This window comes from Pleurodeles waltl, chromosome 5, assembly GCF_031143425.1.
Source record: "Pleurodeles waltl isolate 20211129_DDA chromosome 5, aPleWal1.hap1.20221129, whole genome shotgun sequence".
NCBI lineage: Eukaryota > Metazoa > Chordata > Amphibia > Caudata > Salamandridae > Pleurodeles > Pleurodeles waltl.
In genome coordinates, this window is record NC_090444.1 from 1,347,606,675 (window position 1) to 1,347,625,083 (window position 18,409).

General features: G+C 40.5%; 1 protein-coding gene across 1 annotated transcript in view; it reads left to right on the top strand.

The window, feature by feature from the left end:
- The window catches only part of ME1 (malic enzyme 1), a 1,525,515-nt gene that overhangs the window by 1,290,790 nt on the left and 216,316 nt on the right, over positions 1-18,409 (top strand). Inside the window, exon 9 of the mRNA XM_069235609.1 lies at positions 4,401-4,514. Coding sequence (XP_069091710.1) covers positions 4,401-4,514 — 114 coding nt within the window. The remainder of the gene's footprint in view (positions 1-4,400; positions 4,515-18,409) is intronic.

The window sequence follows — 18,409 nt, forward strand, 5'->3', positions numbered from 1 at the left end:
TTCTTCTAATGAGCCTGAGCTTATCAACAGTATCGCTACCATTGTCAAGTAAGACTTCCCAGACTTTGTTACGATTAATTGTGTCAGAGGCCTAGAAGAGGTCATTCACAGCTATAAATAGTATTTGCGTCTTCCTCTCAACCTAATCAGCTGCAAAGCAGTGAAGGGTTAGTGCTCAGTCTGTTGTTGTCATGCCAAATTAGCCTGCTTGGATCTCACTTAATAATGTCTGTGTTTGTCCCCAATGTCTGAAAACGAATATACAGTAGTACCCTTTTGAATATTCTTGAGCTTTCATTCAAGCGTGATATTGTACAATAAGCTGTTGGATCAATATAATTTCCCTACTTGAAGTTGGGAACAAATAGAGCTTTGTTAGAATCAAGGCTGAACAACAAACTTCTCATACTACAATTTATAACCAGGGTCAATTTATCCTTTACAGACCCAAGAGTACAAGGAGAGAGTTCATGACCTTATTTGGTTTCCTTCTTAGTTTACACCTCACATGCAGAGCACGATTGAAATACCTCCCCTCACATCTATAACGGCTAAGAGCACACTTTATAGTAGTTTGAAATGTATGTGAACAATATTTTGTCTTACATAGAGTACAGACGTAATCAGACATGCACATGTACATCAACCTCCTGTATTCCCTTCTCCTTAATGAAATCAGGGACAATTATGTCACACAATGATAGATATTGTTAATAACTGTCTGTAAGCTGTAAGCTGTACCTTGGAAAGTATGGGGCCTATTTATAGGCCCCTAGCGCCACTTCGCGCCAGGTTAACATAATTTATTTTGACGTTAATGTGGCCCAGTTAATGTGGCCCAACGAGGCCTAAATCCCCGTGCCGTATTTACAGTGGCACAATGCATGCATTGCGCCACTCTGTATAACCTTTTGCACTACAATATGCCTGCGCCAAGCATAATGTATGCAAAGGGGGCATTCCCCCATTAGGGGAGCCGTAAAAATGGCACAAGGAAAGCTATGAGATTAACTTGCGCCATTTATTACAGCACTTTTAACGCCTGCTGAGAAAGAGGCAGGAGAGGATGTGCTGCAAATGCAGGAAAGTTTGCCCTTGAAAACGTTTACTATTTGGTCAGAGAGGTCCAGGATTCAGCCTCACTCACTGAACAAAAATACTACCTTACCAATACCTCCTCAGATCACTTTCCGGACCTTTGGAAGAACATAAGAAAGCTTACCCTACCGTCTGTGACCTTTGTGGGGAAACTCAGGGCTGGACCTGCTTCTGCTTGTATCCAAGACTGAAAAGTTGACTACAAAGTTCAGTTGGGTGACTTCCTATGTGACTACAGGGACATAAAAAGCAGCAGGAGTCCTCTTCCTAGCATGACCAGTGCACTATTGGCAAGTGGACCTTGCGTGGACTTTCTTGGTGGACTCTGCTGAAATAGATGAGGCCACATGAGCCTTAAAAGTGACCCAGAGGAACTGTTCCAAAAAGTTGGAAAATGTAGGACTTACAAACGTTCGACTCCAGAGAACTTGGAGTACCTAACTAAGGCTATCCTTACAAGACAAGACCTCAGCAAACAAGAAAATCAGGTAGGTCATGTTTAGACATTTGCATGTCCTTGCTTTGGAGAAAAGTTGATGGGAACATTGGAATTCACCTGGGATCTCTGACAAGTAGTGTGCATTCTAATGAGGGTCCCTTCCAAGAAAGCTTGGTAGAGAGTCGTATGACACCTATTTCCACTGCTCTAAATAGTGAGTTAGCATGCTGGCACTGCCTGAGTGCTACATGAAATCTAGCAGTTGTAGCTGGGACAAGCCTGACACACAACAGGTATGTTGTTTGAAAGCTTTATTCAAGGTACTTCTGTTGACTCATTCTTTACATGGGAATATGGGTTAGGTGGAGTGAGAGCTGAAGGGCAAAGATGCTGTGGCTGGAGAATGAGCAAAGCATAGATTGACCTCTTCGGCAGCTGGAGGAAGACTTATTCTGATTGCTGGCTAATCTAAAAATATGTAATCTTAAAATATGTACTTTATGAATGATTGCTTCTTGTCCAGTGTCATAAAGGCTGAGATATATTTGGGGAGGGTAGTAAATAGCTTGTTGCTGAAAACTCTTTGTTTCTTTGTTCTAAGACTTGCCAGGAGAGATTCACAACTTTTGATCTGCTCTTACAAAAATAACTTCAGGAAAAGCCTTACACTTATCAAGGGAGATGAGGAAAATCTCTAAAGAGCAACACAGGTCCAGGACACAGTCTTGTCAGCTTTTGTTGGATAACATTGTAGATATCTCTGTCAGATCATTGGAGGAATGTAAGGACTCGAGGACTGATTTTGCAAGTCACATTAATCTTGTGTGAGCTGTGATACACGTCCTTACAGGACAGTTTTTCTAGTTCATAGCAGAACAAAGGATGACAGTCACAGCATAATCAGATGAGAACCATTCACTGGAATTAGAGTTTCAAAATTCTGATAGTTCTCTATAGATAATAGGGGAGTTTTGCTGCAATAAATCACCTACTGCTTCACCACTCCAGATCAACTGATAAGTTGAGCCACAAGGGAGATATTAACAATATTCTAATTGGAATTATATTCCTTACAAGTCACACTAAAGTTAGCAACCTCGTCATTGACTTTCTGCATAGATTGCCATTTTTTAAAGAAATAATCCTACTTGCTAATATAGCATTATATTATTTATATTTGCTGTTATTTGGGCACTTTTGTATTGTTAGCAGCATGAACCATATAAACAAAGACTAACAAAGTCAGGATTAAATGCATCTCTGCAAGATCGCTGGTGCAGGAATAATCAATCGAGTTTGCAGTTGATCTTGAGTTGGAAACTGGGGATTCACCGAAGGTATGGGCAGCCAAACCATTCTGCCCATGTAGTTCCAGTTAGTTAGTACAATGGTTCCCTAGGATGAACCCCCACACCTGGGATTCCCTGGCTAACAAACAAACAACATGCACACACATAGGAAATTGATTGATTTTACTCTCTGATATAGTATAATTGAGAAAAGAACACCTTTTCTGCAGGGGTCATTATCGGGACATAAAGAGAACAACTACAATGTAGGGGACTCTCTTTCAAAAAGGCTTTTAGTGTTTTTCTCTATTCATGAGGATTTCTCCTCAGGACAACTGTTTGAAATACCTTAAAGCCTTTTTGAATGCAGGCCCCCTTTATTGTAGGTGTTTCCTTTATGTCTTGATGATGACACCCCCCCAAATCATTTCTAGGGTTCAAACATCAGCATTTCTTTATGTAGATCAACTTTGGGTGTTATGTGCTCAAACTATACTATATACTCAAGACAGTTTTTGGAAACTATTATTGTAAATATTTATGCAAAACATTTGTGTTTTTCTTTATAATCTCACCTTATTCAGTGCACTATCACTCACCTTGCCACTTTTCACTGTGTGGTTCATTGAACCACCTATACAGTTTCTGCAAAAAAGATGTTCTTTACTCATTTATAATATATAGGACAGTGAAATCAGTCAACCTCCTCCATGTATGCATGTTGTTTGTTTGTTAGCCAGGGAAATCTAGGTGTGGGATTTTTGCTCTTAGAAAACCTTTGTACTCCCTAACTATTATTAACCAGGTTCTCAGGAATACAGGGTAGCCCCATATTTTCTACTACATATAGTTCCAGTGGCATTTCTTGAATTAAGATTTAGGTTAATTAGGTATCCCAGTACAGTGGTTCCCCACCTCACCTCTGGGCTCCTGAATCCAACAACTATTTAGCATTTATCATGTCTGATATTCAGCGTGTTCTGTTTCAACCAAGGGGCAGTAGCTAGCCTGTGGTTTGCAACTATGAGCCTTGTTTTCTTGATATGGTTGTTCTAGCACAAGCTTATCAGTGCATATGTAAGGCCCTATTTAGCTTTGATGCTTTTTTTCCCAAGCTTAGTAAATTTCTTCAGTTATGATTTGTAGTAGCATTGTGTTGTATACAGTGTAGCAAAATAATTTACAGTGCTTAGGAGCAGGTTGTGTTTTTTAAAATGTATTAATAACTGCCACTGAAGAACTCAGGGAATAAAACCTTAAGGTGCTTTCATGGGTTTGTGTGAATCCATCATAGCAAAGATGAGTTTAACTGCATCTTTTAAAATCTAAAAAAACACACCGGAATGAAAAAATCATATCTTAAAGGGGTACTGTATGAAATGATTCCTTTTTATGAAAAATTTACAATATCAAATAAATGATTCTGTGGTTAAGCCTACCCGTTTTCTCTATTTTGTTATTGTCATTTATCACTTTTATGTCTTCCACCAATGCAGCATAACAGAAACTCCTGTAGTTCTTGATAAGACTTTTTAAACGTTTGTGTACTGAATTACATTTAACCTCTTTTTCAGGCTGCCATGGGGATAGCAGGCCTGATTGTTATGGCCATGGAGAAAGAAGGCACACCAACAGAAGAGGCTGTCAAAAAGATATGGATGGTTGATTCCAAAGGATTAATAGTTAAGGTAATACAAGAATTGTATCGCAAATTAAATGTACATATTCTCTACACTAATAAATTCTGAAATTATATGCAGCAGAAATTAGAGGGCATACTTATGAGCCCCATTGCATCAAGTGATGCAAGCCCTAAGTCAGATTTATGAAGCCACGCAATGCTACTTTGCGTAGCCCTGCATGGCTTTATACATCTGGAGTAACGCAATGCAGCACAAATCACTGCCTTACTCTGCCCTGGGAAGGTGTTCCATTGGTGTTGTGTGGGTGTTCCCATGCAGCTCCCGGAGATTTTGACACATTTCCACATTTACCAAACCTGGTAGACCTGGTAATGTTCCAAAATCCTACACCTGCCCAGGGGAGGCGTAACAAGGGGAAATATCACTATTTCTCCTTGTTTTTTCATCTTTATATGTTTGTTGCATTATGCAGCACACATAGAAATAGAAAAAGTCATCTCAGGATTGTGTTTTCCTGCACAAACACAATCCTGCATACAACACAGGCAACCTTGCACTGTGTGCAAGGGTGCCTGCGTTGGTGCTAAGAATGAACTGTATTCAGTATTCAATGTCAATGGCCCATTTTTACCAAATACTATAAATATTTAATACTAAATAATGCATTATTGATATAATTTTTCTGAAATAATTTTTATTACATAGTAATAATTAATAAACATTTATTTCATTTTGTTCTTCATTCAATTCAATATAATATAGCCATTGTTTATTCCATGTTGCCCCCATTTTCTTTTACTGTAAAGTAATTTGCTTCCCCTTTCTTTTTATCAATATGCTGCAATCAATGGGGATGGTGGTTGCATGGGCTGACTCACCGTTTTAAGTTAGAAAAATATTTTTTCTTTTTTTAGCTATAAGAACCAGGTCAGTTGGATGTATTATGAGGTTAGTTTATGCTACTGGGTTTAAAGTTAATATTTTTTTCTGCTATGGTTAATAGATTATTGTGTCATATTTATCTGTAAGCCTAATGTTGAGCATTTTGCTAGTTTTCTTAAGTATATTACTATTATGTTTTGATATTACAAAGGTTTGGGAAGCTTAAAACTTTGGCTTTTGGTGTTTTTGAAGTGCTTTGATGTGTGACTGGGATTTTTTTATGTTTAAGGTAAAGTCATTTGTCTTCTACAAATGACTTCACTATGAAAGATGTTTTTTTTAAGCAAGGTTTATATTTCTAAACATTTTTTAACATGGTCTTATTATTTTTTCAGTTTTCTGGAGCTTTTATTTTTTAAACAAAATGTTGGGATTTTAGAGTGCTTCCCTACACTTAAATGAAATGTATTTTTATGAACTACTTTTTAAGAATGAGTGTAATTTTACATTTTAATTTGGGGAGGATGTTTGAATGGATTTTTACATGTGGCTCTGTATTTCTTCTATTGGTTACCTGTAGCTACAAACCTTGGGCTGCATTATTACTGTTTTTACTTGAATAATGTTAGATGGGCTATTATTTTATTTAATCATTTGTTCTATTCATAACAATGTATGCTTTTAAAATATTTATGTATGCTCAGTTTCTATAGTGTGTCATCTTTTATTAGTAATGTTCTTTAATTTGTTGCTATGAATTTTGGATTTGAATATAAATATGTATTGGGGATTGTAGTCTATATGTAATAATTACATTTCTGTTTTGGTGTATAGGTCAAGTTGTATTTTTAGTATGTGTGCAGGTTTTTAAGTAAATAAATAATTGTAAAATGTTGTAAGTAGTTGAAATAATTTAATTTATTTTCATTCTGCTATGTCTTTAAAATGTATAATTTAGATCAATACCGTACACAATAAAATAAAATAGGTTATGATTTCGATTATTTTAAAATTATTAATTTATACTTACTGTTAAATTTATTAGACAGTTTGTTTAGGTTTGTGGTTGGTGTTATTTTGGGTTTTGTTTAGCAGTACAGTTTACAGTAATGTGAATGCTATTGTGTCTAAGTAGTCTAGTCCATGGTTATTTTCAAATAGCTGAATCTTTTCAGCTACCTTTTGGTGCAGTTGCCTTTATTGGAGATTTTAGTGTTTATTTTGGGGCTAGTAATTGCTTTTGGCATACATCTTGATAACTGTGTTCTATTTGTAAAGTCTTAGTAAATGTATACATAGTATGATGGCTCCTTCCAAGTGTACCTTGTAAAGGGTTATGCCACCCTTCCACTGCATTCGCTCCCTGGTTTAGTGTGTGAAATCTGTGTTAGCATTGTTGCTCTGATTGGTGGATGCGATCAACACAGGTTTCTTCAAACTACTATGGAAGGGAAGTTAATTTTTCTTCATTAGTTCTTCCTTAGTCCATTAGTTCTGTGGGATTGTGACCCAAATAGTAAATCATATTTCTTAGCTTCCTCAGTAGGTGGTACAAAGGCTAAGTGTGCAATATTTTCAAAAGCAAACTCATGATTAGTTGCATAGTTAAACCATAGTTCGGCTTTACATAAATTTCTTAATCTGGCCGCATTAAAATAAAAACCCTTGCACTTATGTTTTTCTTTATACTATTATTAATATTGTATTTATACATGGTCAAGGTTTATCATTATTTTTCTTGGGACATAATTGTTCGTTTTGTGTTGTATCATTGATAGGATTTTCTTCTAGGTTTATGAGAGGAGTACATAAAACAATACAATATAAGTGTTTTGGTACCTGCCCATAGATAGTATATACAGTATGTGGTTGGAGGGTTGTGGGCAGGATTTAAATACTCCTAGTATTAGCCTAATGTTACATTACATTATGTTAGATATGGTTAGAAGTGCTGAAGATTATTATGATTTTCTCATTAATCTGCCACCTAAAATAAAGCTTTCTTTGTATGTGTTTATGTGAGGTTGGCTGGAATGTCTATATGTGCAAATCTTTTTGGTGCAAGTATACCTTTCTGCTCTTCCTAAATGGCTGTCTTTCTTAACAACAGGTATAGGAAGTCTCTGCCCTGTTGCTTGTACAGTGATATTTGGTATATATGGCACTATTCAGAGGGTAACTTTACATGTGCAGATATTCACACTTGGAGAGCTCTACCTATACCGGCAGAGATCTCAAGGATGTAATTGACAATTTCTATGCAGAAATCTTTACCTGGAGCTGGAGATACTAGACTCCTACAACCAAATTTATTATAGTAAAGGTATTGTTAGTAACTTGCCGGCTGTTAGTGGAGATCGCTGTCACTGGGACAGAGATTTCCCTAGAAAACGTTATAGGGAAAATAATAAATTTAAATGAACATTATTAATTATAATGTCTTTTATTATTGTCCTGTTGATACAGATGAATTTGTGAATGTATATTTTAAATCTTGCGCAACATTTTGTGTCTCTATTTTGGCGTTATTAGATTAAATAGATATTTGTGACCTTTAATATTTTCTAAATTGCCATTTGCAGTTGTAGCACAACCACATTCATTTGAATAATATCTTCTACATTTCCAGTGGGTTCACTCATTGGTTGAGCATTTTGGTGTAGTTATAACCCATGTATGATGTTGAAGTTTTGCCTTGATCAGAAGTCATGTATGTTGATACTTTAGACATTATGAATCTGTGAATGATATAAATATGAGATATATAATTTTAAATTACATTTTCAACATCTTTGTCTGGTGTGAATTATGTTCTAAAGCAATTTCCTCAGGATTTCTGCATTTTGTAGCATCTGTATGCACTGGAAATATAAGAAATAATATATTTACTTTAACTTGACTGTTTACAAGTTATTTTAATTCATGTAGTTTTTGTGAAGTGAAACATTTTGCAAAAATTATTTACCTTAGTCTATTGTTAGTAGAAGGTTGTTTAGATGACCAAAGTGATGCTGCACATTTCTGGGGGTGTTCTACTAGGGAAACGGACCCTCTCCTTTGTTGTTGAGCAGCTGTGCAGCAGTTTGTTTGCCTTTTCTCTTTTATTTAATTGGTTTGCATTTTGTGTTTGTTATTGGTCTGTTTTTGAATTTCATTGTTTAATGGTTGAGTTATGAAGTTTTTTTTCTGGCTTACCTATTAAGGTAGACACTAATGTTAAATGTATGTGTGTTTAAAAGGTTTTTTGTATTCACAAAGATGTGATTATTTTGTCGTGTTTATAGGTGCATATTTATTTGTGTCATTTACTTTTGTAATATGCGATATTTAGGTACGCAATATTATTGTAGGTTATAGTATTATTTGATATTATTTTTAACGTATGCTTGATGCTGGTGCGATTTTATTTTATATTTTGGTAGTTTACATAGGGAACTCAAAAAGTGGATATTGTGGTAATTGGTGTTGTAAGAAAAATATTCTGCACCACACTATTTTTGGGTTCATTATTTTTTAAAATAAATCAAATTTTGCATTCTAGAACCGTTTTCCAATACTCTTTGGTCTAAATTGTTGTCATATGTGCTGTATGATTTGTGTGAAAGGGAATGAATGTGCATCTCTAGTGTGCATGTTGGTAGGCAGTTTGCATGCAGGTTTGCACTGGCATCAGTCAGAAATGGCACCTACTGCTACCACTGTATGTATGTAAGTGATATTTCTATAGCACAAACATAACCAATAGGCACTTGAGTGCTGTATAGCTTCAAAAACAAGCATATTGTCAATGAGAGATAGGAGAGGTAACTGGTTTGTGGACTGTTGCTGCATTGTGATGCAGTGTTCTTTAAATAGGTGTATCCTCAGCTCTTTCTTAAGTTAGAGCATTGTTGGGGCAGCCCTGATAGATACAGGGTTGGGGTTTGCTGGAAATGGCCTTTTTTCAGGGTTATTCCCAAACCTTTTGCTTCTGACCTCCTTTTTTTGATCCTGTTTGAATTTTGTTTTCGCTTGCTTTAGGACTCTGGGCACTTTACCACTGCTGACCAATACTTAAGAGCAAGTGATCTCTGTCTAAATTTCATTGGTGTTTGGTTTATCCAGGATTTACATATTTGATTTACTAGTAAGTTCCTAGTATAGTACACCCATGGCATGTAAATAAAATGCTACTGGTGGGCTTGCAGCACTGACTGTGCCACCCACAGGAGAAGCCCTGTAAACTTGTTTCAGACCTGCCACTGAACTGTCTGTGTGGGTATTATTAAACTGCCATTTCGTCCTGGCAAGTGCACCCACTTGCCAGGCCCAAACCTTCTTATTTACTACATGTAAGTCACCCCTAAGGCAGGCCCAAGGCAGCTTCATGGGCAGAGTGCAGTGTATTTAAAAGGTAGGACATGTATTGGTGTGGTTTACATGTCCTGATAGTGAAATACTACTAAATTCAGTTTCCACTATTGCAAGGGCTATCTCTCCAATAGGGTAACATGGGGATCACTTCCAAATATCTTCTAAGTGCAATTTCCCATTGGGAGCGGATAGGGATATGGAGAATGGGGTCTCTGAACTCACAATTTAAAAATACATCTTTTGGTGAAGTTGATTTTTAAATTGTAAGTTTGAAAATGGCACTATTAGAATGTGGGCATTTTCTTGCTTAACCATTGTGTGCCTTGGCCTGGTTGTGGAATACACGTCTGGGTCAGGATGACAGTTGGGCTGTTTGTGAATTCACTCGAAACAGTCACACAAAGGGAGCTGATGTGTGCCCTGCATACCCTGATGGGTCTTCCTCATTCAAGTGGTGGGAGGAGCTAATGCTTGCACCTTAATAGGGCTGGAGTGTGTATGGGGCCGGGGAAGGAAAGGCAGGGTCTTGTGCACTGCAATCACTCTTGTTTGAAGTTTGCCTACTTCAAAGGAGGAAATGGGTGTCAGTAAAGACCTCTGACCCCACAAAGCCACAAAGTTAGAACCCTTCTGGACTGAGGATATTTTGCCAGGAAGAAGAGCTAGATGCTGTAAGAGGGACTGCCACTCTGCCTGTTGCTTTGCTGTGCTGGCCTGCTGCTTGGTGATTCTGTCCTGTGAGTGAAATGACTGGACTTCAATTTCTACATCCTGCTTCAGAACGTTCTCCAAGGGCTTGGAGTGAGCTTCCCTCCTGTTAAAAAGTCTAAGGGACATCAAAGACTTCGGGCCATATTTATACTTTTTGACGCACAACTGCGCCAACGCAGTTGTGCGTCAAACTGTTTACCGCCGGCTAACGCCATTCCAACGTGCCATGCGGGCGCCTTATTTATGGAATGACGTTAGGCGGCGCTGCGGACTGGCTGCATTAAAAAAATGACTCACACCAGGTAGCCCCGGCGTATGGGAAAATGGGGGTTGTGCGTCAACAAATGGTGCACGTCAGGTCTGAGGCAAAAATCAGGCCCATTATTTTTTACGCCCAACCTACATTGACATGACTCCTATCTTAGCAAAGACAGGAGTCATGCCCCCTTGACCAATGGCCATGGTTCATTGGGCATAGTGGCATGTAGGGGGGCCCAAATCTGGGCCCCCCATGCCCCTTAAAAATAAAGAAAAAAAATACTTACCCCAACTTACCCCAACTTACCTGGGATGGGTCCCTCCATCCTTGGGTGTCCTCCTGGGGTGGGCAAGGGTGGAAGGGTTTGTCCCTGGGGGCAGGGGAGGGCACCTCTGGGCTCCTTCCGAGCCCACAGGTCCCTTAACGCCTGCTATGACCCAGGCGTTAAAAAACGGCGCCCATCAGGCTGTGCACCGTTTTTTAAGGCCCACCCCCTCCTGTGCGTCAAAATGAAGCCAGAGTATAAATAAGGCGCACAGGTCTTAAAGTCATTTTTGGGAAGGGAACGCCTACCTTGCATATCATTAACGCAGGGCAGGTTCCCCCTTCTAAAAAATGACACACATGGTGGGATTTTGAAGTCCACGGGGTCGGGCGTCAAAGTGTAAATATGGGGCAGGGTTTGCGCCGAATGTGCGTCAAAATGTTTGATGCACATTCGACCCAAGCAGAGTATAAATATGCCCCTTCATCTCCCAGCACCTGGGCTCTCTTGCTGAGATTCCTGACTTGCCAAGTGGAGGCAAATCCAGTTCCTGGGCCTTTGGGAGTGTGTTCTGGTGTAGCCAAGAAGAAACAAGCACATTGAATTCAGGGCAACTTCGGAACCAGCACTGACTCTGCACCACTGCCTGCACTGGCGTCGCGGGCCCTACTGAGTGCAACGACCACGACTGACACTGCAGGCGCAATGCCACTGCAGAACCTCCAAAGTCCTGCCACAGCGTGAGTCCTGAGTGCTGTGTCACCGACATCTGTGACACCCGACTCTGCTGCAGCTCCTGTGGCCCTGTGGTGAGATTGCGACACTGCAAAGTCAAAGCCTCACGTTCTGACCTGCTGGATTAATTGACCCCGCCTTGTCATAAGGAACTGATGCCTCGCCCACACATCATCTCCCCTGCACCTGTAAGAAACCAACACCTCACCTCCCTGGTAGCAGTAAGGAACCTACGAAGCTCGGCTCAGGAGACGCATCACCTCCCCGACTCCGTGCAACATCTTTGTTTCTTCTTCGTTTTCAAAGGTACTGTGCCTCGGGTCCGTGCAACTCCATAACTAGTCCATTCCCTTGCAAGTTGCATCAGACAGTTGGGATCGACTCGGTCAAGGCGTTGTGATAGCCACAGTTGGAGCTATTGTGTTTCTAAACTCTATACTAAGATTTAATCTTTGACAATAAGTACCTTTGAATACAAGTGAACTTCTTTTTCCTTTCGTGTCACTCATTTATGGCGGCCGTGGTGCTCGAATGGGCTCGGTTATGTCAACTGTTTTACTCTACATTTTCAATTTATGTGGCAAGAAAAGTCAATTTAGGAATTTACAATGCTAATAGCTTTAACTTGTTTTTATTATTTTATTAGAAACTCAGCTGATGGCGCGATTAACCTTTTAGGTATGGCGAGTCTTTCTACAATTACAGAGAGCCAACGCTGAGACTCTAACCACGATCCCCAGGTCTGAAGTCCACAGCTCTGCATTTTATGCCACATCACTCTCCAAAGCAATTGAATTTTTCAGGAGGATTTGTCAACACTTCCGTCAGTTGCCCTGCCACCCAACGCAGTTTATGTGGCTGCAGTTTGCAGGTCTTAGAGCATATTCCAGTACCTCCCGGGTTGCGACCGAGTCCAGAGTAGTGGAGGTTGCAGCACTGTCAAAAAGTAGAGGTATTTGTATTAAAAGTCATGCAGAGGAACGTAAGGATATGGGAGTAGGAAAGAAAGAGCGTCCTGAAAAAGCCGCAGCCTCTCTCTCTTCCTCCTTAACACCCCCTGTGAAATGTGTTTCCAGTGTAGTCTTACCAGATGGGGCAGTGCCTCAGGGCTGCTTCCACACCAATTTACCCTCTAATAGGGCAGAACTAACACCGCCTGCGGACACAGCCGCTGCCCTTGTGATTTACAGCACTCCTAATAAGGCAACAGCTCAAGTCCGTGGTTAATAAGGGTATCTTTTCTCCTGGCTTATAATTTAGTAATTGTTTTTTATCGATAGGCACAGAAGATGTCTGTCATCACCTTCACTTAGAAATATAACTGCTCTGAAGGTGCCGACCGAGGGCTGCCCAAGGAGACCTCACTGCCACTAGATCAGGGCAGAATTAACATAACAATAAACACCTAACTTGCATTAAAATGTAAATGCTTACATATTGTTTTGTAAAGCTCTGGTGGTGCACATGCTCTGCCTGAGAGCTGGGCACTCCTCTCCCAGGGCTTACATCAAGCTCCTCATGCCAACTCATCTAAAGGCTGAGCCTCTAATGCGCATTGGGTATGCGAAGGATAGGGAGACCAGACGTCCCGGATTTCCCCGCATGGTCCCGTTTTTTTGAGAAGTGTCCCGACGCTCATCTGAAAAGTACAGAAATGTCCCGGTTTCTGAGGAGCGTACGGGATATTTTCATAAATGTCCTGGTTTTGCGATCCATTTTGTGTGCGCATGCTCACTTTTCACCGCTGCAAAAGTTGCGGCATGACGTCACTTGTGTGAGCATTGTAGCAGGAAGGGAAACCCTTTAAAAAGAGACATTTTCTCTCCCGATTTCCCTTCTCCTTCTACAATGCAGGAGCAACGTAGATGTGCCAGCCGTCTGGAAAGAGCTCCTCACCAGTGGCCAGCACGACCATGCTCTGCTCATAGGAGTCAGAGGTCACTGACTGCAGGAAGATCGATTCAGCCACCTGCATGACTGTGCTCTGCCCTTTCATGGCGCTCAATGTCCAGCATCTGCTAAAGTCTAAGGGGGCCTGGATGGAGTGGAACCATCCTGCGTGATCCTTCCCCAGCCCTAACACCATCAGCAAGCCGGGACCCATAGGAGCTGCTACAACAAGGAATTGGATCCTGTGTCAGCCACACAGACGTGCTGTCTATGACAGCTGTCAAGTAGTCCTACTTTCATGTCGATGGTTGCGACGAACTGTAGTCCTACTTCTATGTCCATGACCTGTCCCGGTTTTTTGCTTTGAGAACCTGGTCACCCTAGTGAATGAAGACATAGGGACTGCAGCTGCAGGCACCATTGACCCCTAAATGACGTTTGCTATCCACTACGGGTCTTTAGCACCCCCACCATGCAGCCAGGGACAGATGGGCCGAGTCTTCATGCGAACAGCCCAGTAGGAACAAGTTTAGGGCAGGTTTCACTAATAAGAAACAGGGGGTCAATTCCTTTTGGAGAAACTACCTGTCAAGACTCAGACCTAACCAAGCAGGACAGGCACAAAAACAAAACATATTCAAGGCACTGTTACTCTAAAACAAAAACATTACAAGAAGTTGAACACAAAGTGGAATGTAGCAATTAGGAGTTGAGGGGGGATGTTGGCGAAAAGATTAAAACATTGAAGGCTTTTCGACAAATGTGCCCTTGTTGAATAAATTGGTAACTTCTACTGCAATTTATTTAATACTGATATGGTGCAGTGGTAATGAGAACAGAATTAGATTCTCCTCGGGCAGAGCTGCCTTTACCGGCAATGTAAGCAATTCCTAGAAGACTGACATATACAATAAACACTGGATCAGGCCACTGAAGTTCCCCTCTTGCTCCGATGCCACATCAGTTTCAGAGTCACATTTTTAGGTCAAGCGTAGCAGCACACGAGCAGGCATATTAACCCTCTGCCCGACCTTAATATGAGTCTAAGCTTCCACTAGACAAAAGTAGGTTCTCTCTCCAGAAAGACCATTTACCACCAGGGGTATTTTTATATTTTTACATTATATGCACTCTGTAATGTTTTTTGCAGAAGGCATGTTAACCCTCTGCACTACCTTATAATGAGTCCAAGCTTCCACTAGATAAAACTATGTTAAAACTATATTTTCTCTCCAGAAACAACATTAATCAAAAGAGCTATTTTAAAATGTTTATATTATATGCACTCTGTGATCTGCCTACTACACATTCTTCGCAGCAGTTACATTAACCCTCTGCGCTACCTTTTTATGAGTCCAACCTTTCACTAGACAAAAGTATGTTCTCTCTCCAGAAAGAACGTTAATCGTCAGAGGTGTTTTGACATTTTTGCATTAGATGCACTCTAAACGAAAACGTCACAAAAGGGAAAAAAAACAGCTGTAACACTGAGCTGAAGGGGGCGGGAGTGGCTGGATATGAAATATATAGGCCCAATATAGCTTTAACATTACTTTGCCTCAGTATTTAGTTCTTTAACATTTATATGAAGCAGCCGTGGTATTGCATAGTGCTTTAAAGCTATTTTCTGCATTGAAGATGTTTGTTTTTTTTGGACCTCCTGGAATAATGAGGTATTTGTTTGTGCACAATATTACAACTTTACTGAACTCCGTAATAAATACCTTTGAAACTTGTGCACTGAGTCCTCTTCCAGACCCTGTGCAGGCAGTCAGCCCCAGCTCATGAGCTGTAGCTGCAGTCCATGATGACAACAGTCAGGTAAGGTGCTGAAATCCAGTCTTTTCCATGTTTTTACTGTGATATACTACTATTCACGAGGGCATTCCAACTGTAATATTGTAAAGGTGGAAGCCTGCTCTTGGAGTAGTATTTGTGGATTTGTCCAGCTCCCTAGTTCAAAACGTGGTTTGCTCATTGACTTTGTTTACGCTTTGCATTCTGGGACTTGTACCTTTATTTTTATAACGTAATATGAGCTGGAAACCAGCCCTTGCAGTGGTATTCGTAGTTGTCCAGCTCCCTTGTTCGATGTGTGATTTTCTCATTTAGTTTATATTTCTGCTTTGCATTCTGGGGCTCGTAGTTTTATTTTATAATGTGATACAAGCTGGAAACCAGCACTTGGAGTAGTATTCTTTGAATTGTTGGGCTCCCTAGTTCAATTTGTGATTCGTACATTTAGTTTATGTTTCTGCTTGCATTCTGGGACTTGTAGTTTTATTTTTATAATGTGATACAAGCTCCAAATACAAAGCAGAAACCTGACTAGATGAACTACACACGTTTGTTGATTGTGTTTGTGTATTTACAAAACTAACCTTGAGGAGAGCTTACAGTTGATTAAGCTGTAGCATGGTCAATATTTTATAACTAATATTTCAGTTCAAGACTGACTGAGGATCATTAATATCATGTAAGATGGCTCTCCGTAAGCAATTGAAAAATCATGGTAGTTTTGTTCGACTTCCCAAAATGCAGTAAATGGACAGTGATTCAGTAAGCACGCATTCTTGGAGTGCAATTATTTATTCATTGTCCCACAGGCAATGTTGCCTGTAAAAACTGCCAAGAAAATAAATATCTTTTGCACCAGGGAGTAGTTTGTCTTTTAAGGGCCTTGCTTGAAAAATTATTCCAGCAGGCCTACTAGCCCTTTAATCATTTGCAGGGCCGTTGGAATTATGTGGCTGAAAGGACCAAAATATGGGGCAGGGTTGCCCAATTAATGTGACAAAAGCATGTCCATATATGCTTTTACAATGCCAATAGCTCCAACTCAAATAAATGTGAGACTTCTTGCATTGCAAATGCTTTAATGTCTCGAAGGCCTAACCTAAAGCCATGATGACACTGTCCACATTAGCTGAGCTGATTTCACCTCTCATTCTATGTCCAAGCACACCTGATTCAGGGCTTGTGCTAATTGCATTACAGCAACAGCTGTCAGCCAAGGCATACAATAGACACAAATCTTTCTTATGGTCAATAAATTGACCAGGTCTAGAAAGAACTGCAAATTTCAGGTGTGGCAATGCAATAACCGAAGCTGACATATGTGTGAGTTTGTCCCATAGCATGCATGTGCCAAGCAATCAAGTGTGTATGAGATGAACATTTCATTAGAACTGGACACTACAACAAATCCCTTATCATTTTTATTTTCCTCAAATAGTGGAATTTATAATAGCAGCAGTAGACATACATGTTGAAACTTCTGTGCATGACACACACAAATCAGGGGCAGCTCCTCCATAAGGGCCGAGGAGCGTCGCCTCAAACCAACCACCCCGCCCCCCACCAGCAGCAACCGCTGCAAATCCTTTCACAGGGAAAGGATAATAAACTCTGTTTATTACCCCTTCCTTGTGAAAGGGGCGGGGCATTGGGGGTGCTGAGCAGAGGGGAGTGCACTGTGCACTCCCCTCAGAGTGAATGTGTGTTTGGCCAGCAGTCTTGGGCCGGCCAAACACACATGCTCACAGGGCTCTCTCCAGCCTAGCAACACAGTTGCTGGGCTGAAGAGAGCCTGCGCAGGCTCCCAGTTTGCCTGGGAGCGCCCTGGCTGTTCGCTCCCATCCGATCCTGACGCTGCTTTGAGCTGGGAGCCTGTGCCTGCGTGCAGCAGAGGAGTGGCGTGGCGCAGGAGCGGATGTAAGTTGTTTTTTTTCCTTTATTTTTAGAAATGTTAATTATTACGCCCCCTGTCCCCTCACCCGTGCATGCGCCACCCCACCCCACTCCCAGGAATCCCCACGAGCTGCGACTGATAGAAATATGTCAGTGTTAAGTTATAGTATGCTGCTCTATGCTATGTGATACTGTGTTATGTTATCTTTTGATTATAGAATGCTCTGTTTCCCTAGTGTATCCTGCCACTGACACCACAAAGTGCAAAACCCTGAAATAGCATCACTTGGAAATACAAAAATAAGACTGTTATTTCGAGTGAGACACACACAGGAATCTATCAAGGATGGGCAAAATTCCTACCTGCTTTACACTGTTTCTTTTAGATAGAGGAAAATTAACTAGCTTTAGACAACAGACCCTCTGTTTACACTGCCATTGAAAATTATCCAATAGCAGCTTATTGTTCACCTGGCATCAAGCTGCAGTGATTCAGAAGGGTACTCAATCTAGGGTGAACTTTTTAAGGTTTAAGATCTTTGTGAATCTTTGTGGGGTATTTTTTAAACATGGAGGGCCAGATTTACGAAGGCCCTAGTGCCACCTTGAGCCACATTAGAGTAATTTATTTGTTACACTAATGTGGCGTTAGGTTGGCAAAAACACTGTGCCATATTTACAAAGTGGCACATTGCATGCATTGTGCCACTTTGTAAACCCTTGTGTCACATTATGCCTGTGGCAGGCATAATGTATGCAAGGGGGACCTTCCAGCATTAGGAGGCCCAGAAAAATGGCACAGTGAAGTCTATGAGGTTCCACTGCACCCTTGGTAGCGTCATTTTTATTGCCTGCTTAAGGCAGGTGTTAACATAAGGTCTATATCGTTTTCAATGGGCCTCCTTTCACTTTGCAAGATTAGGGTCAATATTTCTGGCTCTAACCCTGCAAAACGCCAAACTAGCGTCAACAATTTTTGCCACTAGTTTGCTAATTTGGCACACAGTGGTGCCGTTTGGAGGGTGAAAGAAAAGTGGTGCATGTGATGCATCAGTAATTTATGATACTTTATTAATTGTGACATTAAAGAAAATGTTTCTTTAGATAGGAATGTTTAGATGTGTAAACAGTGTTTTGTTCTGTTTGTTCACACCA